Raw genomic sequence first — 25,748 nt, forward strand, 5'->3', positions numbered from 1 at the left:
CTTGTCTCTCCCATCAGCCTGAGGGTTGCCAGCGTATGTGTGGCTGGCTCCCCTCCAGGCCACTCAGTGTAGAACCGATTCCCTTTTATTCTCTTTCTTCAGGCCCAGTAGACAAGAGTGAGGAATGTGCAACCTCCCAGGGCAGGAAGGAGTAAGCTGAGCCTTGCTCTGGGGGGCCCTGGGACCCCAGTCTGAGGGTCCTACAATTCTGGGGCTCCGAGGAAGTTATGAAAAGGCTCTTAGGAGACTGTGTCGGGCTCTGGGGGGACAACGAGTGAGTGCGAGGTTTCCCCCAGGTAAAAAGTGAGAGAGCATTTTACGTGGATGTAGGGTGAGAGGTGCGTCTGGGTAACTAATGACAACTGGGTGGGGTGGGCCCACGCTACAGGATCTCTTCGACGGAGAAAAACTACGACTCCCAGGATGCCCCAGAGCTTAGCCCAGCTTTCCCTCCTGCCCACTGGCTGCGGGTCTAGCGAGCGGAGAAGCGGATTGGTTGCGGCGGTGCGGGACTCCCCCACTATCAGGTTAGTGGGCGCCGCCGGCAGCAGACGTTGACCGGGCGCGAGGGGTAGTGGGGGGGCCGGCTCGCCATTCTGGAAACGGCCGGGCGCTCTCTCCGTAGCTTAGCCGCGGGCTGGGAAGCGCGGAGCGGGGGCGGAGACTGCGTGGCGCAGGCGCGGTCCTGGGCTTCTCCTGGGTCCCCAGACAGCTGGAGGAGATAAACAGAGCAGGAGGAGGGAGGGGAGTGCGTGTGTGAGAGCGCGCGAGGGAGTGTGAGTGTGTGTGAGCGCGGGTGTGAGGCTGTGCGCAGGGGCGGGCGGAGGCGCTGTCCGGCCCCGGCCAGGCGCCAGGCGGGGAGCATGGGAAGGGGCTAGAGCTGCCCGGGCCCCACAGCCCCCTCCCCGGGATCCGCGCCCCCCCTCCCGGGAGAGGGGCCGGGCCCCCTGACGGACATGGGCTCCTGAAGTTACGCCGCCGCCGGTCCTGGGAAGAGGCCTGACAGGTACGGGGAGCCTCCTCCCGCTGCCCTCCGCGGGCGCGGAGGCGAGCGCTGGCTCCCGCAGCCCGGGCACACGGGCCGCTCGCTCCGGGCCGGCCCCAGCCCTGCCGGCCCCGGGGCCTGAGCTCGCCCGCCCCGGGGCTCCGGGCTGTCCCAGAGGGGATCAGGCCTCGCTGGGGTGGAGGGCAGAGTGGGCCGGGGGCGGGGTGGGCGCGGAGGGCTGGCCAAGACGTCGGGGGAAGGCTCTGCGAGTCCAGGGAGGCTCTGCGGTGGGAGAGGTGGAAGTCTTCCTATCCCGGGACTTTTCTGCGGACTTTTTTTTTTTTTTTTGACATCTGATGTGGCGCGGGTGTCAGGAAGAAGAGGGCAGGTGGAAGTGCGGGGAGGGCAACGTTGATCTGATCCGTTCTCTTAGTTTCCTTCTCTCTCTTTCTCACTCTTGCACTCTGTACGCGCGCGCGCGTACGTGTATATGTCCGTCCGTGTCCAGGCTTCTGGCAGCCGTAGATGCCTTCAGTGACCCATCCTGGCACCAAACTGAACTCTGCCAAGGTGCTTCCACCAGGCGATTGTAGCGCCCGTACAAAGGGCCTTTCCTCGGGACCGGGATATTCAGTACCAGTTTCAAAGGGTAAATAGGAAGTGTAGAGTAGAAGAGAGACTGCGAACCAGCAGGATCCAATTCTTGTTACTGAAAGCTGCAGTGGGACGCTCTCTTGCCAGCCAGGTTGAATTTGCCTGGTGCCCTCTGTGTCTCCTCCGCAGGTGTACTACCAGGGTCTCTAAAAAAGAGGTATCGGGACCTAAAACTAATGTCTAACAGTCTCATTTGACTCTTTTCCCCAAAGTCTGTTTCTTCTGTGACTTTTAAAAAAACTTTGAGGTAGTGAGCGAGCAACTTTAAAGTTTTCTTCCCAAGTTCGTAAGTTCAGAAGCCCGGTAGGATGGCTGTAGCTTCCCCATTCTTCCCAAGGATGAAAAAGTTAAGCGTTTCCTTATAAGAAAGCCTGAAACAGTTTTTAGAAGAAAACTGTTCTCAGGGCACGTCTTGACTCAGAGACGTTATGAAATCCACACTTAGGGCAAAGCTTAGGACTGCACTAAGCTTTTCTGTACCCTACGGCCTTCGTTGAGTATTGTTTCTGTTCACTAAGGTGAAGGAACTACTTAAAGCTATTTCTGGTTTGAGTTGTGGCTTATTCTTCCTTGTAATTCTTATATTTTAAGAGATTGGATCGAATCTTGGCTGTTGCTTGATCCTTTGTCACAGACCAAGGAGTAACTAACTAGTAGAGCTCCTTGGGGCTGAGTCTGAGACTAACAATGGATTTCTTTGTTGCAAATTGTTGTGTATCATTGGCAGGTGAGAAACATCCTTTTCTACTACGCTCTGTGATCATGCTGCTTTAATTCTGGGGTCCTGCTATCCTTCCTTCTTTTAACCTATGTGGAGGCACTTATGTTCAAGTCACATCTCAATTTGTAGAAGCAGCACTTTGAGTCAACTCTACAGAATAATTGAAAAACAATCTGTATTTCTGCCCGAGACGCTTACCTTTGGGGTTGCTGAAGGAAAGAGAATGTGTGTAAAGATTATGGTGATGGTGTTAACGTTTACGATTTGCCAGTTTTGAGTTTTAGAATTGTCACACAGCTGACAATTTGGCTGGAAGGAACTCAGTATTGACTCATGGGACATCCTGTGTAAGGTACTTTCACACACCTTGACTTCAGAATCTGGAAGGATACAACTGGAAATTTTGAAGCCCCCGCCTAAACATGTATGGATCTTGAGGGGCAAACTGCTTGGGAAGACCCCAAACTGTGGCTTTAATTATTTTTATTTTCTTCTCTCCTTTTTGAATTAGGAAATGTGGCCCACATGTGGAGTCCTGGGTGTCAGAAAGGGAATCGTAGATAACATGTAATACGGTGATACTTACCTTTTTTGGAGGGGTCACTGGTTTAAGGATACATCCTGTTTTCTGTCTTCTTTCATCCTCACCTTTTTAGATTCTCCACTGCATGTTTGGGCTACCATTGCAGATGGCCCACATAACTCCTAGGCCGTGCTTTCTTCTTAGCTGTCTAAGAAGAAAGCTCTTCAAAAACCTAAGCCCTGGCAGTTACCATCAGAAACCAATCCCTTGGTGTTACATTTAATTCTGACTAATTTACTTTGAGAGATAAATACTAATTGGCATACATGCTAAAAAGTGACTGATATTTATTGGGGGCCTGGTATATGTTAGGCCCCTGTCCTGGGTTGTGTTTTGACTTTAACCCTCATGATTTCCCTGTGAGGTAAATATCATTTCCCCTGTTATACATATGAAGATACAGATATCAAAAATGTTAAATAACTTGCTTAACAGCTAGTAAGAAAAAGGATCAGGATTCAAACCCAGGTCTGTCTCCTCTGGGGCTGTGACACATGAGGAAGAGCTTAAAGGACCAAAGCTCAGAGCGTGGGGGAACATGACACTTGCCTTCAGATACCTGAAAAACTGTCATGTGGAAAGGGAACTGGACTTTCTCTGTGCGATCCTGGAAGGCAACACTAAGATCAGAGGATGGAAATTCCAAGAGGGTAGACAGCTCGATAGGAGAGAATTTGGCTCTCTACAAACAAATGAGCTGCCTTGTAAGAGAGTGAGTTACTCATTTTTGGAGGTATTCAGGCAGAGACTTTGCACTTTTTATCAAGGATGTGGTAGAGCAGTTCATACTTTTGTAATTGGACTAAGTGATCTTTTAGTATTTTAAGTTCTGTTACTGTGTGAAAATTATATCAGACTCCTATCATTTTGACCTGTAAAAAACTAAAATGTATTTAATACTTTGTGCTAGGCACTTGCTAGACACTTTTCCTATAATATCTCATTTAATCCCCAGAAATCTCCTATGAGATAGGTATTATCATTATGCCACTTTACAGGTGAGGAAACAGAGGTTCCAGAAAGTTAAAAAAAATATGCTGGAGGTTACACGGCTAGTAGTAGTAGGGCTGACATTTGAACCTGTCTGTACTTTCTTAGCTGTGTGACCTAGGGTAAATGACATGTCCTCTAGGAGCTACAGTTTCCTCTGTGAAATGAAACTTATGACAACACCTACCTTACAGTGGGTTTTTGAGGACTAAATGAAGTCATATACGCTTTTCCTAGACCTCACCGATTGCCCTCACAGGTTCAGATTTGGGGGTAAAGGGGTACCACTTTGGTTTTTTTCAGGATGAATTCAGACCTGACTGAAACTCAGAGTTCTGGGTTCATTCTTTATGCTATTAGTAATAGCTGCTGACTCCTCACGGGGCTTTGTGGCCTTAGTGACTAATACCTTAAAAACTTGAGGCCTGAATAAGAGGAGGATTCAGCCAACAGGTTGGAGTATAGGAGGCAGTGCCAGAGGCCTTGTGGAAAGAAAATTCTCACCCTACTGAAGAGTCAGATTCAGGGAACGCTGTTTGCATTTTTATATTTAATGTCTTATTTTAGGATGAACAAGGTCACAACTGCTAGAGCTATGACAGAGCTGGGTGCCAATAATAATAACCCTTAATCCTCTCTGTAGCCATCTGGGGAGGTATTAACCCCATTTTCTTGGGGGGCGGGCAGAATAGGATCAGGCCTTGCCTAGGTAGCTATACTGGGACTTTTGGGGGGCAGTGTTAGGATCAGAACCCTGGTAAAATTTTATTCCTGTTTATAACCTCCAGATTCTGTTTTCAGAAAGCATGAAACTGCGCTTATCCCTGAATCGTTTAGGGAGACTTTCTCAGAGTGGGAGCCAGGCATTTCCGGTCAGGTAACTTCATCAGTCGAGGTCTGAGTGCTGATGACTTACCTGTTCCCTCCTGAGTCATACATCTGTATGTAACACAGCTGCAACTGAATTAGAAGGAAGCATTTCCAATTGATTGGCTTAGCTTTCCTTGACCTTTCTACTAGGAGCAAAGTTACAGGGCGAAACTTCCAAGGCTTCCTTATGAGAGATACTTTAAAGAGTGGCAGGATTTGGAAAGATGCAAGTTAAAGACAAAATACAAGACTGTGGATGCTCTTAAATACAGTGAGAAAAGACAGCATTATCAAAATGTGCTCACTTTTCTCTTTTCGTTCCCTCCCTTTACCGAAAGGTAATTATGGCCCTAGGAGAAGGAAGGTAAATTAGCTATGATCACTAAAAAGTAAAATTCTGAAAACATCAAGGAAATTAATTTCACAAAGCTCAAATGGCAAAACAGGAGTCATTCGGGCAGAGAAAACATCAAGGTGAGTTTTCCATCCAGAGTCTCCCACAAAGTGAAGGGTTTCTTAGGATGGCCTTGCACAGAGAAAGCTTCAGTCGGCCCCGTATGGACTCATTTGAGCCCAGAGCCTCAAAGATGACAAAGAACTTTTCCAAAAATGCTTAGCTGACGGGCCTGTCCTACCAACCGTACCTTTTCCATATGCCGTCCTTGTACCATCTTAGTCTATGTCCCTGAAAAGAACTCTTTAAATTTGTGTTTGAGACCAGCAGAGTCAAAATGATTGTAATTCCTTAGCCTAACTCTAAGGAATGGTAAGGGGCAGAATTTCTTTTAGGCAAAGCCTCTTTGGCATGGTCTGATTAAAGATAGTAATATTAAAGTAACGTTAAAGATAGTAACTATTTTTTAATGGCCAACAGCCTGGATCCTGGAGTTTATGTAATTTGACCCTCCATTTAATAACTCTAACTTTGGGCAAGTAAACTTCTCCATGCTTCAGATCCTTCATCTGTAAAATGGAGATAATAATAGTACCTGTCTTGAAGGGTTGTTATGAGGAGTCTTGTCAGATAACACTTGTAGAATGCTTAGAATGTTCGATAAATATTATTTGTCAGGCATTTTACATGTGTGGCTCTTTCATTCCTCATCACTCCTCAAAGGTAGGCTTTATCATCCCCATTTTATAGATTAGGAAACCGGGGTTTAGAAATACTGTCACGTAGAAAGTAGGTGGCAGAACTGGGATTTGAACCTTAGGTCTGTTGGACTCCACAGCCCAGTTCTTTTTATTTTATTATGCTAGTTCCAATGACTTTTATGCATTGGAAGTACATTTTTTTTTTCCTTTTCTATAGGATTGCTCCAATAGGAAAACCACCACAAATAGAGTGAAAGGAAACTTGCCTATATATTTTGCATATTTCAGATGTTGAAAAGAGGTCAGTTGTCACTCCTACTCGGGGTAGCTCCCTGCAATGGGAGGCAGCATGGGCAGAGGAAAGAGAATACAGATGACTTGGGGCCCATCTCCACTCTACTGCTACCTAGCAGTGTGTCCTTAGAATCATAGGATAGTGGCATTGGAAAGAGTTTTGTAGCTCATCTCGGAGTCTACCTCTCATTTTACAGATGGGGAAATAGGCTGAGAGAGTGAAACGCTCCACTCAGGGTCATACAGCTAGTGAGGGGCGGTGAGAGGCAGAGCCTGGCCTGGCCTGAAGTGTGAGACCCTAGATCCCAGTCCAGTACTTCCTCCTCAGTACCACACAGAATTGTGCTTCAGCTCTCCTTCGTTAAATGGGGATGATAATAGCTTTCAAGCTTCCTCACAAAGTTGTTGCGAAGTTCAAATGAAAAGCTTGTACAGAAGCACTCTCACAGGTATAAGACACTGTATGTATGTAAGGTAGTCATGTTAGCATTCATTCAGCAAGTATTTACTGACACATGTTAAGCCCATGTTACTCCTTGGAGACCTGGGAGGATCCGTAGATAAATCAGATGACGAGCTGGCCCTCAGGATGCTTTTAGTCTTTTAAGAAAGAGAAGTCACACAAATAACTACAGTTCAAGGTAGGAGACAGACAAAAGAAAGGGTAGAAACTAAATTTTCTTATCATAAGTTGTGATTGTGAGGTAGAAAAGAAGAAAGGGTTTGGGGATTTTTCTTCTTTATATTGAGATATAATTCACCACACCGTAAAATCTAGCCTTTTAATTTATACAAGTCTGCAATTTTAAATTTATTCACAAAGTAGTGCAACCATCACCATTATCTAATTCCAGAACATTTTCATCCTCCCCTCAAAGAAACCCATACCCTTTAGCTATCACTGCCCATCCCAATCACTCCCATCTTCTCCCTCAGCCCTAGGCAACCACTGATCTACTTTCTGTCTCTATAACTTTTCCTGTTCTTGACATTTTATATAAATTGGTTCTAAAGTATGTGTCCATTTGTGACTGGCTTCTTTCACTTAACAATGTTTTCAAGTTTCATTGATATTGTAGCATGAATCAGTACTTCATTCCTTTTTATAGCTGAATAATATTCCACTGTACAGCTATACCACGTTTTATTTACCCATTGATGGACATTTGGGGACTATTACAAGCAATGCTGCTATGAACATTCATGTACAAAGTTTCATGTGGACATATGTTTTCATTCTCTTGGTCACATATGTAGGAGTGGAATTTCTGGATCGTATGGTAACTCTGTTTAACTTTCTAAGGGGAGGCTTTTCTTTAACTTTTGTTTCTTATTGGAAATAATACTGTCACTCACACTTAGTAAGTATTTACAGTGTGCCAATTATCCCGTGTAGTTCTCACAACAGCACTGAGGTAGGTACTCTTATCTCTGTGTAACAGGTGAAGAAATAGCCAGTATTTCTTGAGCATTTACCCCATGCCAGGTATTGTGCTAAGTGTTTTACAATTCATTATCTCATAAAGGATCCCAGTAGTCCTATGAGATAGATATTATTACCTATATCTACATGGAGGTAAAAAAACAAAACAAAACAACAGTAATAGTTTTGCCCAAGATCACACAACCTAGTGTGTAGTAGAGCCAGATTCAAAGTCAAATTTCTTTCAGTCTAAAGCTGTTTCCTAATGGCTATTTCTATATTATTATAAAAGCAATAAATGTTTACAATAGAAACTTAGAAAATACAGAGGAACAGAAAGAAAAAAATCCCGTTGTCTTACAAGAGAGACGAACACTAGCTAACATTTTTGGTGCATATCCTTTTTGTTATAGCATTATAGATATGTATACTTTTTGGTTTGTCTTTTTATTTCCCCGAAGGCTGAGATGGCTGTATATATATATGTCTTGAACGTGATTTTTAAACTATATATAACTGTTTTCCATTTCATTAATCAGTCTTCCATGTTTTGAATGACTCTATAACAGGAAAAAAAGATTTTCAAAAGGACTTTATTAGAGAGAAGTCCACATATATACAGAGAAAACAGAATAGAACAGAATAATGAACCCCCCATGCGCCCATATCTTATTTCAATAACTGTTAACATTCTGCCATTCTCGTTTCATCTGTACCTCCCCTGCTTTTCACCCACCCCATTACATTTTTTAGGCAAAATTTACAAACATTAAAATACAGTAATCTTGATTGTACAATTTTGACAAATGGAAATACCCATATAACCCATAGCTTCAATACCCATGTAACCATACTCCCATCAATCTATAGAACATTTCTGTTACTCTAGAAAGTTCTCAAGGTGTCTTTTCCTCATCAATCTCCACGCCCCTAGACCACATTTCTGATTTTTTTTTTTTACTATAGTTTTGCTTGTTCTAGAACTTCATATAAATGGAATCATACAGTATGTACTTTGTTATGTCTGGCTTCTGTTGCTCAGCATCTGTGAGATTCATCCATATTTTTGCCTGTATCAGTAGTTCCTTTTTTAAAAATGTAATAACTTTATGGGGATATAATTCACGTATCATACAATTCACCAATTCAAAATATACAATTCAGTTTTTAGTATTCTCACAGATATGTGCAACAATCATTTTAGGACATATTTATCACTTCAAAAAGAAATCCCAAACCATAATGAAATATTACTTCATACCCACTAAAATGGCTATTTAAAAAAAAAAATTTAAAATTTTTTTAATTAAAAAAAAAAAGTAAGCGTGGATGAGCATGTGGAGAAATTGGAACCCTTGTACACTGCTAGTGAGATTGTAAAATGGTGCTGCTGCTGTGGAAACCAGTTTGGCTATTCCTCAAAAAGTTAAACATGAGATTATCCTGTGACCCAGTGGTTCTCCTCCTGTATATACCCAAAAGAATGAAAACAGGTACTCTAACAGATACCCGTGCACGAATGTTCATAGCAGCACTATTCACAACAGCCAACAGATGAATGGATAAACACAGTGAGGCATAGCAGTACTAACTCAGCCGTAAAAAGGAATGAAGTGCTGATACATGCTGTGACATGGACGAACCTCAAAACATCATGCTAAGTGAAAGAAGTCAGAGATAAAAGGTCACATATTGTAGAATTCCATTCATATGAAAAATCTAGAATAGGTAAATCCATAGATGCAGACAATAAATTGGTGGTTGCCAGGTGCTGGGGGGAAGAGGGAATGGGGATTGACCATTTAATGGGTATGGGGTTTTCTTCTGGGGTGATGGAAATGTTTTGGAACTAGCTACAATTGCTGGTTGTACAACATTGTGAATGTACTAAATACCACTAGATTTTACACTTTAAAATGACTAATTTTGTGTTATATGAATTTCATTTCACTTTTTTTAAAAAAAGGAAATACATATCCTTTAGCTATTACTCCTCTATCCTCTATCCCCCTCCAGCCCCAAGAAACCAGAAATCTACTTTCTATTTCTATAGATTTGCCTATTCTGGACATTTTATATAAATGGAATTATATGATAATGTGGGCTTCTTTCACTTAATGTCTTCAGGGTTCATCCATGTCATAGCATGTATCTGTACTTCATACTTTTTTATGGCCGAATAACATTCCGTTGTATGGATATACCGCATTTTGTTGATCTGTTCATCAGTTAATGGACATTTGGGTTTTTCCATCTTTTAGGTATTATGAATAATGCTGCTATAAATATCCTTGTACATATTTTTGTATGAATTTCCTTTGTTTTCAACAGTCACTTTTTTTTTTTTCCTCCTGATCTTGCATTTCAAAGCTAGCAGAGGTGATAAAGACATCCTACAGTCTTTGCCCCACCATCCTACAATGGATCCCAATGTCAGCTTTGTCTCTCTGGTAGGGAGAAATGTTGCCACTGAGCATAGATAACAGGAGTTATCAGGTCTTAGTGGAATTGAGATTTAACTAACATCTGTTGAGCATTTACTATGATCCAGGTACTGTTTTGTACTTTACATATCTATTTCATCATTTATTCCTCAAAACATTCCATTGAAATAGTTTAGCATCCCCATTTTACAAATAAGGAAATTGAAACTCAGAAAGGTTAAGTAACTTGTCTGAGTAGGTACTAATTGGTACAACGAGGGGGCTGGAATTCAGGCCAAAGTATTTTAAGTCTGTTTCTCTTTTCTGCCACATTATCCAGAGCCCAAGCAAGGACTATCGCGCACCTGAAATGAGTGGTTCCTGATGTTTGTTTGGATATTACTGTTCAATCCTTGGTTCCAGATGAGTAATCTTTGCCAAGCATACTTTATTCTAAGGCTGATTGACCTCAGGCTATTATATTACTGGTACCGTTTGTGTTGTGAAGTAGATTAATTCCTCCAAATTGAGCTGTTAAGTAAATTTTATTGTCTTATTAGTTTCCTTTATAATAGCAGAGTTCATGGAAGAAAGTTTCTCAGTAGCCTAAGTTAAATGTTTGTGGAAAGGATGGGGTTAAGGGTGACATATTAGGCATTTTAGAACTCCAGGAATAGATTACCTTTTGGGAGGTATAACATCTGCATAGCAGCTCGTATTTTCTTTATAACATTATGTCATATATTTTCCTCTGTGCCTTAGGTACTTTTATATTTTTCACATACCCAGCTCCCAGAAACTGGCTTTCTTTTTCCTCCTTTTCACTGAGTATCAACTAGAGCTGGCCTGTAATATCCTAAGTTACAATAGATATCATTCTTAAACCTTTGTACTCTAGTTAGAGAAAATTTTTATTGAGCTTTCATGTTCAGCAAAAAGATTAGCCCTCAATGTTATTAGAGCTTTAAGTATGAAAATAAGCGTGTATCCAGTTAACTGTGCTACCTTAGAATGAAGAATATACATTAAAAGTTGCTCGTAGTTTGTTAAAGTCCTCATTCTTCATTAGTGATTTCCAAGTCGTTTTTCTTGCTCTACTGTAATGTGTTTAGTTGGTTTCCCCCACTGTCATTTTTGTGCTTCTAAGATGTATGACTAAATGAGTATAAACAATATTTAATTTATTATTCCATGTTGTTCCTTCTGAATTTACTGTCCTAGCTGTTAATTTTGGTCATTCAGTTAAATTAGCCTCTTTCAGTCCCTTTAGGGAGCTCTGATTACAATAGCCTTGGTGCCATTAATATTCAATCAATGACAACTATATTGTATGCTCTTGAAGACAAGGATCTGTGTTTGGCTCATTCTTTGCCATATTTCCAAAGTGTGGCACAGTACCTAGCAAATAGGCATTGAAAATTTTATCTTATGGATTCTTGGAGTCACTTAAGTCTTTCTGCCTCTCAGTAGAACTGAACAATATGTACTTGGCTGCATCAGAGACTGAAATCTCTTTTATCTAGTCTTTTTTAGTGCTTAACCATATGTATAACTTTCTTTTGTTAATTCTAAATCATTCGTATGATTCCATACCCATTGAGTTCTTTACTCTGTAGAATTGACTATTTCAGAACCCTCCTTAAAATAATGATTTTAAAATTTGACCGTAATTAAATCTTCTCATATTCAAATAATCATTTATTGATCTGATTATTTATATTTGAGAGACTTTTGGACTGGAGTATGAAACTAGTTCAGCCTCTTGGTAGATGTGAAGGTATTTCTCTCCTAATGTTAAGCTTTTAAGTAATCTCCATGTAGAAGTGTTTCCAGTTATGATTGTCTGCCTATAAAAGTTTATAGAAAGGCACTGTTTCCTTGAGAGAAGAGAAGGTGGGCTTTGCTCCAGAATGATCTATCTGCTGGTATGCTCTCACTTCTCAGGATGGGAACAGCAATGTCCACCAAAATGCCAACTGAGTTATATTAAATTTGATGTTTGGTTTTTTAAACCATCCCTACACTAGCCTGATATTGTTTTAAACCCTGTTTCCATTTTGCCATTTACCTGCATTATAGTGGTCTTTTGCTTGTCTGATTTCTCTGATTTTTCCTCCTCTCATTCCTTTTAGTACTTCCAAGCCACACACCAGACTTAGTTAAAGCCCCTTGCCTTTTACTCTATGCTCTTAGTATAGGAACTTACTATAAGTACTATGTCTTTTATCTCAGTATTCCCCCACATCTAGAACAGTGCTTGATACTTGGTAAATTCTCAGTTGATGTTTTAAGAAAATTAATGAATGAGAAGTAACAATTTAGTTGGCTCTGTTGGTCGATTCTCATAGAGATCATTACTCTAGAAAATTACATACCATAGTAATTAAGAGTGCATACAGCGCTGGGTTTGAGTCTCTGCTCCAGCTGCAGTATTAGCTGTGTGACCTTGTGAAATTTGTTGTGAAAATTGTCTCTATGACTCTATATTTCCTCATCTGTGAAACAATAGTAGTAGCATCAATAGTAGTACAAGCTCTTCGAGCCAGTCTTCCTCTATGGTCTTAGCACTGGTCTCTTTCCTCAAAGATGTCCTTCCTTAGCTCTTTGTGATTTCTTGTCACTCATGTTTCGGCTTAAATGTCACCTTCTCAGGGAGCCCCTCTGTTACTGGACAGCGTTTGTAGTTGTAAGCAACGAAAACCAACTTTGGCTGATTATTGAAAGGATATTAGGGAAATTCACAAAATATCATGGAAGGCCACAAAGCCAAGTTTGAAGAATGGTCAGGAACAAAGAAAACCGAGTAGCAGCCAGGACCCACAGCCCGAATCATTCACAGAACCAGTCCATGAGGTCACTGCTACTGCCACGTAGACAGTTTACACCACCACTACCAGCTGACTGGACCTTCATGGCCTAGGCTATAGCCACCCCTTGCTGCCAGAATGGACTCTCTGTGTCCTGATTCTTTGTTACCAGATCCCAGTTGAGTTCTGGGGATGATATGTCCACTTGGCATAGCCGGGTCCACCAGGGCCGTATACACACACTCTAGCTTCAAGGGAGCTTCAGAAAGAAAATCGTAGTCTCCACCATTCTCACTTCATAGTGGAGGGCGCTCTGCCTCCCGCCAGACTTATTAGATGGAGGATTCCCAAAATATAGAAAGGTTTCAAATTCTGAGCAGTCAGGAAACTCCACAAAATGCGTGCTATATCTGATTTGACCTCAAGTCTAAAAGTAGCCCATCAATCACTCTCATATCAGCTTGTTTTCATCATAGCACTTATCACTACTGAATATATTCTTATTTTATTTGTATTATTGTTTATTATCTATCTCCTGCTAGAATGTAAGTACCATGAGAGTAAGGAACTTGCCTATTTCATTCACCGCTGTATTCCCTGGGCTTAGAATAGTACCTGACATAATAACAGAAGCTTCTTTTGCTCATTTCTTAAATAAATAAATGAATGAATAAATGTAAAGCATTTAGCACAATTCCTGGTATATAGTAAGTGAATTATATTAGCCAATTTACTATTTCTTAGCAGATAAATTACTTATATTATTTTTCAAATAAAATTTAAAAATTTTGTACTATGTTATTTAATTTGACCCTCCCAGCAGTCTTCCAAAGAAAAAGGCGTTGGGGGGGGAAGAATGAGCCTTTTTCTGCTGAGGTGTACATGGCTTCAGTGTTTGTTCCTGTGCTTCCTGTATCTGTGAGTCACAGGAATGAGTGCTTACTTGGGGAAATTGAGAGACTTGATCCAAGCCACATAACTGGTCTTACTTAGTACCAGATATACTTGCTGAGTTTGGTGTTCTTTCCATTATAATAAGCCTCACCTATATTCTTGGTAATTATGGGGGAAATTACTGTTGTTTTGGCTTTGATCATTATTCACAAACCAGGGCCATAAACACAGTTGCAGGCCAGTGTTTAGTTTCTGTCAGTTTGTTCAAATTCACATTTTTAACTTGCTGGCCCGACAGAAGCCCTCGTGCTTACAGGTTTTGTGATCTTAAATAGTGCCAGTGACTTCCATCCTTGGTGATGCTCAGTAAGATGCAATGCTGGATGGCTTCCACATCGTAAGGAAAGTTTTTATCCTTTTAAGAGCTTATGATCCCAGAATAGATCGTGGAGGCATAAGCTCCAAAGAACTCTGGCTAAATGGGAACAGCAAATCAGGCAGCAAGGTTTTTCATTGTCCTACTATGTGCCTACCACTAAAGAAAAAAAATTTCTGCAGTAACATAATGTTTATATAGTTTCCATTTGTGGTTAAATGCCAAAGGGAAAAAAAAAGTACACTCACAGATCAGATGGAGAAGGTGTGATTTCAAGAGAGTGTGTTAGGAATCTGCAAAACATTGAATTACCATATGATCCAGCAAAAAAACCTGAAAACATCCGCAAAGATAAATGCACCCCCATGTTCATAACAGTGTGTTCGTGGTGGCCAGGACATGGAAGCAACCGGAGTGTCCTATGATAGATGATTGGATAAAGAAGATGTGGTACATATATACTATAGAATATTACTTAGCCATAAGAAAAGATGAAATACTGCCATTTGCAACAACATGGATGGACCTCAAGATAATCATGCTAAGCGAAATAAGCCAGACAGAAAAAGTTGAAAACCCCATGATATCACTCATAGGGGTTATAAAATTGAAAATAACAAACAAACATGACAAGCAAACAGAGACTCATGGACACAGACAGTGGATTAATGGTTACCAGAGAGAAGGGGGAGGGAGGAGGTAAATAGGGGTAAAGAGAGTCAAATAATTTGGTGACAGAAGGAAATCTGACTCTGGGTGGTGAACACACAGTGCAACATATATATATACAACTTTCTGTTGAATGATATACTTGAAACATTTGATTTTGTTAATGTCACCTCAATAATTTTTAATTAAAAATTTCACAAAAATGATTTAGGTGGAAAATAATAAATAAGGGGTTGGGGAGAAAGAGACCTCTTATGTGGCTCCAACGGTAGAACGAGGACCAAAAGGTAAAAATAACAGGAGACAGAAACTTTGTTTGAAAACCTAGGGCTTCATTTTTTCTCTAGTGTTTGTTTTTATTGCAAAATTAATGTGCTTTTGTGGAAAAAAATTTGAAAATGTCAAAAAGTAGAAAAAAACAATTATACAAAGGTAGCTATTATTATTTTTTTTTTATTATGGTGATGTTGGTTAATGAAATCCAGTAAGTCTCAGTTGTACAAATGATCAAGGCATATATATATATATACATACATATATATATATATACATACATACATATATATATATATGTATGTATGTATATATATATGTTGCATTGTGTGCTATTATTATTTTTAATATTTCCTTTTTAAACATAACTGTGATAATGTTTATCGAAAGAACATCATATTATTTAAACATTTGATGTCATATAAACCTTTTTCCTTCATAAGCAGCATTTCTAATGCTGCATAATTTCACATGGCTATACATTATTTAACTCTTCTTTCACTTGAGTGGCTTTAACTTTTTTGCTTTTACAAAATCTGTGATGAATATGTTTGGGCATGGCACTCTTTTATTTTTTACATTTTGTGTTATCTTATGGTAAGTTATCAGAAATGAGATTACTAGGTCTTTCTAGCCATCAGTCGTAATACAGAAATAGGTTGCTTTGAGAGGTAGTAAGATCAAAAGCCTGCCTATCAGGATGTTGAAGTGGGAGTTCTTTTTCAGATTGGATCTTGGACAGCATTATATCTCCTGTCCACTCTTTGATTCTGTGAATCTGTTAGAGGGTTGTATGTTCTGTCTGTGATACTGATTTGGTTTGGGGGCAAGCCAAGCTGAGGGTCAGGGATTTGAAACATAATTAAAAGTTTCAGACTGGTTGTCACAGTTGCATAGTGAGCAAGTGAAACGTGATCTCCTTCTTGCTGTGTGCCCTGTTCTTATTTTCAGGATACGCTTCCATCTTCCTTCATACTCATATCCAACTCCCCATTTTCTGGTGAAGCATACACGACTCCTTCAATGTTTGTTCCAGTACTTCTGTGGTTGTGAGTCATTGTCTCCCCACCACCACCCTTTCCACCCTCCAGAGGTTCTTCATCACTGTAGAGATTAATAGAGGCTGGTGAAAGAAGAGCCATGTTGTAAATCAGAGGCAATATAGCCAGTTCACTGATTAGGCTGGTGGGCTATTTTAGGGGTGAAATCAGGACTCCGAAGCCACCTTATTCCATCCCATAAGCTTTGATGATTTTTTTCCCCCAGGTAATTAAATGTGTGTCGTGTGGACCTGGGCTTGGCTGGAATGCTCAAGGGTCCTGAAGACCCTTCTATAGCTTCCTTCTTTTGAATCCATTAAGAGAAGATGGCAAAAGTCAACATAACTAGAGACCTCATCCGTAGGCAGATCAAGGTAAGCAGCCCATACCATCTAAACTAGAGCATGATCATGGTCTTTTCTTTCTCACAGGTTCAGTTTACATCCAAAGACACAGGTCTAGAGTCAGTGAGTTGCCTAAAGTTACATAGCTAATTAGTGGCAACTCCGGACTAGAATCAAGCAAGGCCTCTTGACTCCCGTATTCCTTTACCTAAGAACATGGAATTCATGGAGATTCCTCTGTCCAAGTGCTTGTACCTGGGCCGCTGAGATTAATAGAGGCTGGTGAAAGAAGAGCCATCCACGTGTTGTGTATGTGTGTGGGCAGGAGGAGAGCAGCAGGAGTAAATATAGTTTCTTCCTGTTGCTCCAGCTGCTAAGTCGAACATGTAACAGAACCTGGGAGTCTTAGGCCCAGTTCAGCTTAGACTCCCTTTTCTTTGAGTGTCTTCTGTACTAAAGCCGGCACCTGACCTCTGCAGGATATACACAGAAGACGCTCCAATACTGTGAGACGAATGGATGACTGGGCAGTCAAGTTCATTCAGTGAGGTAGCCCAGGCTTTGTCACGGAAACCCTCCTCAAAGGAGCACAGGGGTTTGATGGAAGAGGTTCAACCAAGACATGATATACTTCTCTAGTAAGAACCCCAAGCTGGGGTCAGGAGCTTAATCTCACCATTGCCCTAATTAACTACCAGTAGGACTTGACTTTATTTTATCTCGTGTGCCTCCATTTTCTGTTAAGTGATGTTGTTAAGTGATGTTAAATGATGATGTTAAGATAATAATGTCTGTCTGCCTGCAGACAGATCTTGAGAATGAAATCCAAAAGAACATGAGAAAGTTCTTTGAAAAGGTTAAGTGCAAAAAAAATTTTAATTAAAAATCTTTTCAAATTGAAGTGGTGTGCAGCGTAAGCTGTGGTCACCATCTAGAACGACTGAGTGTATGCCACTGTGTGTGCCATGTCCTCGGTGCATGTTAGTCTGTTTCGTATATTTTTCTCTGCATCCCTGAATCTGTTTGGAACTTTGTCTGTATATGGGATTTTTTTGTGATTTCATTAGACCGGTAGCCCTCAAGGGCAAGGACCATTTCCTAGAGGTGCAGAATTACGGAGTTGGAGGGACCATGCAAGTTATTTTTTTTCCTTCCTATATTCCTCACCCTATGAGTCCTAAATATCATTCCCACCCTATCCAACCTAAGTATGGAAACATTCTCTATTTTTTGTTTCCAATTTTTTATTTCCCTTTTGTCAATTTTTTTTGGTAACTCAACAAGCACAACTTAATGTTTAATTATATACCATTCTGTTATTCTCTAATTCCTGCCCAAGAATAGTATAAGCTCCTGCAGGCCAATTTCTTATCGCTCCCGTGGTGCCTGGCTCAGTGCTGGGTATGTAATAGGCACATAGTCAATCATTCTGAATTAAATCAATGAAACTACGCATTTGTTTCTGTTCCCTAGGAGCGGGGTGCCCTGAGCTTTGAGCGGCGCTACCACGTCACTGACCCCTTTATCAGACGGCTGGGCCTGGAAGCAGAGCTGCAGGTAAGAGATCCAGTTTGCCTCCCTAGATGCAGGTAGCCAGCTCTCCGTTCTCTGTCTGCAGACTCCTATTGGCATTATTCAGATCATAAACAAGTTTTTCTCTGCAGGTCAGAGCTGAAAGTTACCTCTCCTTTCCAGCAGTTTTATTAGGCAGGTAAATCTGAATCAAGATTAGTGATTGATATGGTCACACAGGAATTATTTTGTGGTGATATTATTTGCTTGGAAAGGTTGTTGAATTGCATACCACTGTTTTTACTATTGGCTTGGACAATAATGATTCTTAACTTTATACAAGAATTTAGTTTCTAATGTGTTTGCATACACATACACACATTTTCTCATGCTAGCTTCAAAGAAAGGCCGTGGGGAGGTAAGTAGGGAGTAGATATTACAAAAACAACAATAACAACAAAACAAGTTTTGAAAAACCAGGCACCTTGTCCAGTGTTGTCCTGTCTAGTCCATGGAGAGCTAGGCTTTCAGTCCAGAAGTTCCACTTTTTCACTGACACAGAGACACTCTGTTAGTTCCATCTCCTTTTCTTCGTCAAGGTCATGTTTTGAATCCAACTTTTAGTCCTCCTTTACAACTTAATGTTATCTGCTTGTTGAGTAAAAATTCTCTTTGCTTCCTTCAGGTTAGTGTTTTTAAGTGATTGCGTGGGTCTTAGAAAAAGGCTAGAAGGAAATTTATTGAATGTTAACAGTGTTATTTCAAGGTAGTGAGATTATAGATGATTGTTATAGCTTGCTTTTAAATACAAACTTATCTATTATAAAATATAACTATATTGATAGTAATATGGAAATGATAAGTAAAAATTACTTCTTAGTGCCACTGCCCTAATAAAATTCCTATTTGCATTTTGCATACTTCCTTTTATTTCCTGCATATTTTTACATAATTGTAATCATACTTCACATTGAATTTTGTATCTTTTTTAAGTTAACGCATAATAATCCTTTTCTCCATATTACTAAGTAGCCTTCACAACTTGTACTTAAAATTTTTTTCTGATTATAGAAGTGATAAATATCATAGTAGAAAATATAGAATAGACAGAAAAATGTAAAGAAGAAAACAAAATCGCTTTTAATTCTACCATCTAGAGATAAGAATTGTTAATGTTTGATACACTACCTTTGTATATTATGAAGCAGAATACCTGTTAAGAGATAGGCATTGGAACTTGGTAAATTTGGTTTCAAGTCCTGTCTTCTCCACAGCTATGTAGCCTTGTGCAAGTTACCCCTCGTTTCCTAATCAGTAAAATAGAGCAATAACTGAGAATTGTTGTGATGATTAAATGAGAAGATTTGTTTGAAGCACTTAATACAGTGGCTGGAACATAGCAAGCTAATTCAATAAAATAACGATTATGATTGTTAAGTCTTCCAGTTTTTTGTTTTTTTTTTCCATTTTTATATAAAATTTTTCCCTGTAAAATGGGGCTCATACCATTTACACCAGTTGTCCCTAACCATTTTGGCACCAGGGACCGGTGCTCCTATGAGAATCTAATGCCCGATGATCTGAGGTCGAGCTGAGGCGGTGATGCTAGAGCTGGGGAGCGGCTGCAAATACAGATGGAGCTTCGCTCACTGGCCCGCTGCTCACCTCCTGCTGTGCAGCCTGATTCCTAACAGGTCACAGACTGGACCAGTACTGGTCCATGGCACAGGGGTTGGAGAACCTTGATTTACACAGTTTGGTAAACTATTTTATACTTTTATATCATGATTATTTTTCCATATCTCTAAAAATTCTTTGAAAACATGATTTTTTGATATATTTTATTATTTATCCTTTTTTTTTTTTTTTTTGAGTTTTTCTCTCTATTTCCTTCAGAACATAACTCAGAGTACTTCCCTGTAAGTGCAGTTGGATCTGGGGCATGGAAGATTTTATCTCCAAGGGGACATTCGGTAATGTCCAGAAACAATTTTGGTAGTCAAAAACTGGAAGGGTACAACTGGCACATAGTGGGTAGAGGCTAGGGATGCTGTTAACCATCCTACAATGCACGGGACAACGAAGAATGTACCACAGAGAATTATGGAGCCCCAAATGCCAGTCATGCTAAGGTTGAGGAACTCTGTGCTGGTGGGTGCTGAGTAGACACTGACCCCCGGCTGGCGGGGCTTCTTTTGGCTGTGCCTCCACCCAGCCCACATTATCTTTACCATCTCTTCCTGGTTTGATAACTTTGTCCAGAATGGACTTGGAAACTCTATGAATACAAAACAGGATCTCACGTATTGTTTCCCAAGGTCTGGAACTTGAAAACAATTATGTGAAGATGAACTGTTCCTAAAGGCCACCTTGCTCAGGACCTGCAGGAGCAGTGCAGAATATAGAGGGATGTACACAGGTATAGATGTTAAAAAAAGGAGAGAGAGGCCTAGTTTAAATCTCAGCTCTGCCTCTTATGAGACTTAGAGAAGTAAGAGCAGATAGAAGACTGAGAGAAAAAATAAGTTTGGAAGAGAAACAGGTTAGACATGTTAGGTTTGGATGCCTGTTGGATAGCTGCGGAGATGTCAGGCAGGCAGTTGGTAATACTAATCGGGAGAGAGCTCTGGACCTTAGGGAGAACTCTGGAGACTTCCAGTGTCCGTGGAGCCTTCGGGAATTGAGTCCAAGACCTAGCTCTGAGGCACTCCAGCTTTCAGAAGTTGATTACAAGTTAAGGAGATTTTTTTAAAAAAATGATCAAGAAAGAGCAGTCAGTGAAATAGAAAGGAAACAAAACGAGCAGAGTGTAAAGGCAAAGTAACGAAAGTATTTCAAGAAAGAAGGAATGGTCAGTTGTACTCAGTGCTTCTGAAGCTGTGTAAGATGAGGACAAAACGTTGACTGTGGTCTTGAACAGAGCAGTTTTATTGGAGTGGTGGCAAGAGATGCTAGATTGGAGGGTGGAGGAGTGAATTGGAGGTGAAGAAGCAAGAGTAGACAACTCTCTTTTTCTTTGTTTTTGTTTTTTTTTTTTAAGAGGGTGATGGAAATAAATTTATTATAGATATCTTTCCCCAGATGAAAGGAAAGATAGGATATAAGCAGTAAAAAGAGTAAACCATAAAAGTTACCTGCTCTTGCCCCTCTACCTCTGCTTTTTACCTTTCTTCTGCTCACTCCCTGGGCAGCCGACTTGCATAGATACATCAGTGTTCTCTCTTGTTCTTTGTCTCCTGGTTGGCTTTAACCACTGGGGAGTCATTTCAGGAGATTGGAGAAATAATGACTTTTTTTTTTTTTTTATTCCTTTTGCTTCCTCCCTTCAAAGTCATTTTGTTTGGTTGGTTTTGTTTTCCAGCTTTATTGAGTTATGTAGACAGTTCTTGAAGAACTTTGTTTGCAAAAGGAAGCAGAAAAATGACACAGTAGCCGGAGGCGTCTGTGAGCTCAAAGGAGGATTTATAAGAATGAGAAGAAATGCTAGAGCATGTTTGTGTGTTGAGGAGAGAGGGAGGGATTGCTGATACAGAAGGACAGAATAGTTGAAGGAGCAAAGACCTGGGGGAAGCTGGCAGGAATGGGATTCAGAGTGCAAGCAGGGGGCTTGGCCTTTGATGCGAGCAAAGACCTCTGTCATTGTTACAGGGTTCAGGAGGTCTGGGATCAGGAGAGAGGCATAGACCGGAATCAAAACTGGAAAGTCATTGATGTGAAGATAGTCTGTAATAGCAGTTCTCAGAATGTGGTCTGCAGACTCCTGGGGATCTCCCATGACCTTCTCAAAGGAATCTAAAGGGGTCAGACTACTTTCATAGTAATACTAAGACATTATTTGGAAAAAAAAGTTTAATTCATTTAAAAATTTGCCCAAAAAAAAAAAAAAAAAAGTGGCTAGTAAATCTACCGTCACCTTAGCATGAATCAAGACAAATAGCGGCAAACTGTCATTGAATTATTCACCCATGCACATGAAAGTTTTAAAAAAGCCGGTTTTACTTAAAGTAACCTTGATATGAAGCAATAAAAATTATTAATTTTATTAGACTTCAACCCTTAAGTACAGATCTCTTTAGTAGTCTGTATTTTGGGATGGGAAGTACCTATAAAGTGCTGCTGCCGCATGTTAAACTGTGATGGTTGTCTTGAGGAAAAGCACTTGTGCAGTTGTTTGAGTTGCAAGCTCAACTAGCCACTTTTTTCACAGAACACCATTTGAAAGAATGACTAGCAGATGAAAACTATGGTTATTCAAATGTGGGTATTTGGCACACATTTTCATAAAAATGAATGAAATGATCTATCACTGCAAGAAAAACAACTGACAGTATTTGTTGCCCAGGATAAAATTTGAGCTTGTAAGTAAAAAAAAATTTTATATATGTGTGTGTGTGTGTGTGTGTGTGTGTGTGTGTGTGTATAAACGAAAGTGTGTCTCTGCTACCATAAGCTTGGTAGATTCTCAATACTTAACAGACTTTCTGTGGTGATATTAACATATGTCAACAATATTGTAAATGAACATTAATATTTGAAGATCTTCAAATTCAGTGAGTAGCTGTTGAAAATAACCAATGTATGACATAACAAAATCATATATGTAAAAGAGCCATACATAATGCAAAATAGACCGATGTGTTTTTATGTAGCAAGGTAACAATAGTTAGTTCATTTATGTGGTTTCAGATTCTACATTGTAATTTTAAGAAACCATTGTTTCTCCAAGTTTCTGTGTAGTATCAAAGAAAGATATCTACAATTATCTGAAAAGGCTGTTGAAATACTCTTCCTTATTCCAATTACTTATTTTTGTGAGGCTGGATTTTATTTATATACTTCAATCAAAATAACATATTGTAACTGACCATAAAAGTAGATATGAGAACCCAGTTGTCTTCTATTAAGCTAGATATTAAAGAGATTTGCAAAAAAGCAGTGCCACTCTTTTAATTAAATCCTTTTGTCTTGGAAAATATAGTTATTTTTCATTTAAAATGTGTTAACTTATCATTTTATTAATATTTGAAATGAAAATAATGTGGAATATGTTTTAATTTCTAATATGATAAATAATTGATATGATCCATATAAATAAAAGTTCTTTAGAGATCCTCAGTAATTTTTAATAGTGTAAAAAGGTGTTAAGACTAAAAAGTTTGAGACCCACTGGTCCCTAGAGCCATAAAATGCATGATTGGATAACATCGCCTGAGGAGAAAGTAGTAAGAGAGAGGATAGGGCCCAGGACCAAGAACCGAGGTGTTTTAGAGATCACCTAGTTCTTCTCTTCTTCTATCCACAAGAGACAGAAAGAATAGGCATAGAGGTGGGAGAACCTGAGGAGAACATGGTATCATGGAAGCCAAGCTCAACTGTACTGATTTTTACAATCTTAACCCCCAAAAGGCTATCTTCTTTCTCGCTTTCCTAGTTTGGGGGTGGAGCGGGGAGACCTTTTCGTAACCTCTTCCTCCCCAAAATAGTAATAAAAATGGCATAAAAATGCCATCATAAGCCCTATGACCTTGGATAAGTCTTTAACTTCTAGCACCCATTTCCCTATCTGTAAAGGATTACACACACACACACACACACACACACACCACCACCACCACACCACCCCACCACACACACACCCTGTTTGTCTTTTAGGTTTATGAAGAGGGATAAATAAGTACTTAGCACAGTACCCAGCATACTTAAAATTCATGGTATGTAGTTCTCAAATATTGGCTGTTATTGTTATTTAGAAAGCTTTTAAAGTTTCCTAAGACTCCAGTCCTCAGTTTCTTATTTGATGGCATCTAACTTCTTAAAACACTTTAGGTCATTTCCTTCCCTTGTTTTATTTCCTACCCATTGTGGACCCCATATTGGTTAACAACAGTTGATCTTTGGCATTAAAGTGATTAATGGAGTTGAGAGTGGTATAGAAGAAGTAAAGTCAACAGTGAAGGCTTCTTTCTTTTTGTGGTTATTGATTGTAATGTTTTCTTCTTTATTATCTGGGGGAAACTTTTTTCCTGGATTTCCTAACTTACTACTTTGTATGCTTTTGAAAAATGCAAAAGGAAACTTAAAGAGAACTTGTAGGTCACAGTGCTGAACAATTTAGTAGATGCTCACTAAAAACCTGTCGATTTGGTTGTGGCTTTTTAAAAAATTTTCTGCACTAGAGTTAACTTTCTTAACCTTGTTCAACCATACTGTTTCTCTGCTTCCCATCTTAATAATCTGGCCAGATTTTTACCTTTTGACTGTCTAGTTTCCATTTTGAGTCACTTTAAAATTCAGAATTTAGCCAGTCTAGTATCTTGCTACCTTTCCTGTATATTGGTAGAATTTGTACCCATAGAGAAGCCTATTTAAAAAGCATCCAATTTAATTTGGATGACTTTATATGTTCTTTCCATTGTATTTATCCTACCAGTTCTCCACACCTCTGAAAAAATCTACTTTGCTGAGCTAATGTTCTTTAATTTTCATATATCTTTCCTAAAAGTTGCCATCTTCTGGTTTTCTGTGACCAATTTCCATTCGCCTTAATTCTTTAATTGTTTTGTTCCTAGTTCTTTCTTCCTAAGGAAGATCCGAATCAAGAAGTACATCCATCCCATTGCATTCTTCTCTCTTTTATATTAGAAAATCTTGGCACTTCAGATTTTTAACTAAATAATGATCTAAAACTACTCATTTTACCAGAATCAAAAAGGCTCCACTAGCATCTCTTCTTTGACCTAGAGGTTTAGAAGGATGACATGAATGATACCTCTTAAACATTTTTTTTTTAACCTAGCATCTGACTGTTAGACTCTTTCCTTTTTTACTTACTTATTTTCGATTAGGTAAACATTCATCTTTCTAATTTTAAAAGTTTAAAAGATAGTCTCCTTCCCATTCTTTTTTTCAGCCATTTAACTTACTTCCCTGGAATCAACTAATATAATTAATGAGTATCCTTCTAGAGGAATTTTATGCATAAAATTCTCACCTTTCCTCACAAATGTTAGCCTACCATATTAACTGCTTTGTACCTTCCTTTTTGAATTCAGAAATGTGCTTTTGTGATTTCACTGTATCAGTATTTAAAGATATTTCTAATTTCCAATTTTTTCTTAGCTTCAGAGTATTCTGTTATGTGAATGTACCATAATTTATGTAAACTGCCCTAGTGATGAACATGTAAATTACTTATAATGTTTTATATGTACAGCATTATTTCTTGCAACATCATTTGGCACTGTGGGTATATATCTATAGGATAAATACCTATGAGTGGAATTAGTGGGTCACAGTAGGTCTGTGATTTTGACAAATACTACCAAAATTGCCTTTCATAAAGTTCATACCAATTTATACTCCTATCACACTACTTCACTCTTATATCAAACAAAATGCTCAAGAAACATTTGTTCTCTCCCCAAACTCAATCTCTTGTCTCCCATGTGTCTATCATTCTGAGAAATTTCACAGATTAGTGAAACATGATGCACTGGAGAGATCTCAGCTCAGTTTCCTAAGAAAAATGTAGTCTAGGTTGATACCTAAGCGATGGATGGAAGGAGCTAGCTAGATGTGGGGGCGGGGGGCGCAGTTTATAGAGAGAAAAAGTTGTAGGCTGAGGAAATAGCATATAAGTGATACAAGAGAGAGTAAAGGGTACTCAGTTCAAGAGAACAGATGGTCACAGAATACAAGTGGAAGGATGACAGATGAGGTTGGTGAGGTGAGTGTGGGTGGGATGTTCATAATAAAGAACATCGTGACTATGTTGATGACTATGGACTTTATTATC

At 39.6% G+C, this 25,748-nt stretch overlaps 1 protein-coding gene across 2 annotated transcripts in view; it reads left to right on the forward strand.

Annotated features, from left to right (window-relative positions):
• The first annotated feature begins 574 nt into the window (after nucleotides 1-574).
• WDTC1 (WD and tetratricopeptide repeats 1) overlaps nucleotides 575-25,748 on the forward strand; it is a 58,448-nt gene continuing 33,274 nt past the window's right edge. The window contains exons 1-3 of one of the 2 annotated variants that reach the window (XM_039854534.1): nucleotides 575-1,006; nucleotides 16,324-16,471; nucleotides 17,915-17,998. In XM_039854534.1, the coding sequence (XP_039710468.1) occupies nucleotides 16,424-16,471; nucleotides 17,915-17,998 (132 nt within the window). In that variant the 5' untranslated portion in view covers nucleotides 575-1,006; nucleotides 16,324-16,423. The remainder of the gene's footprint in view (nucleotides 1,007-16,323; nucleotides 16,472-17,914; nucleotides 17,999-25,748) is intronic. The other variant, XM_039854533.1, reaches the window with a different exon arrangement.

Source organism: Pteropus medius, unplaced genomic scaffold (genome assembly GCF_902729225.1).
Source record: "Pteropus medius unplaced genomic scaffold, Ma_sr-lr_union100, whole genome shotgun sequence".
In the NCBI taxonomy this organism is placed as follows: domain Eukaryota; kingdom Metazoa; phylum Chordata; class Mammalia; order Chiroptera; family Pteropodidae; genus Pteropus; species Pteropus medius.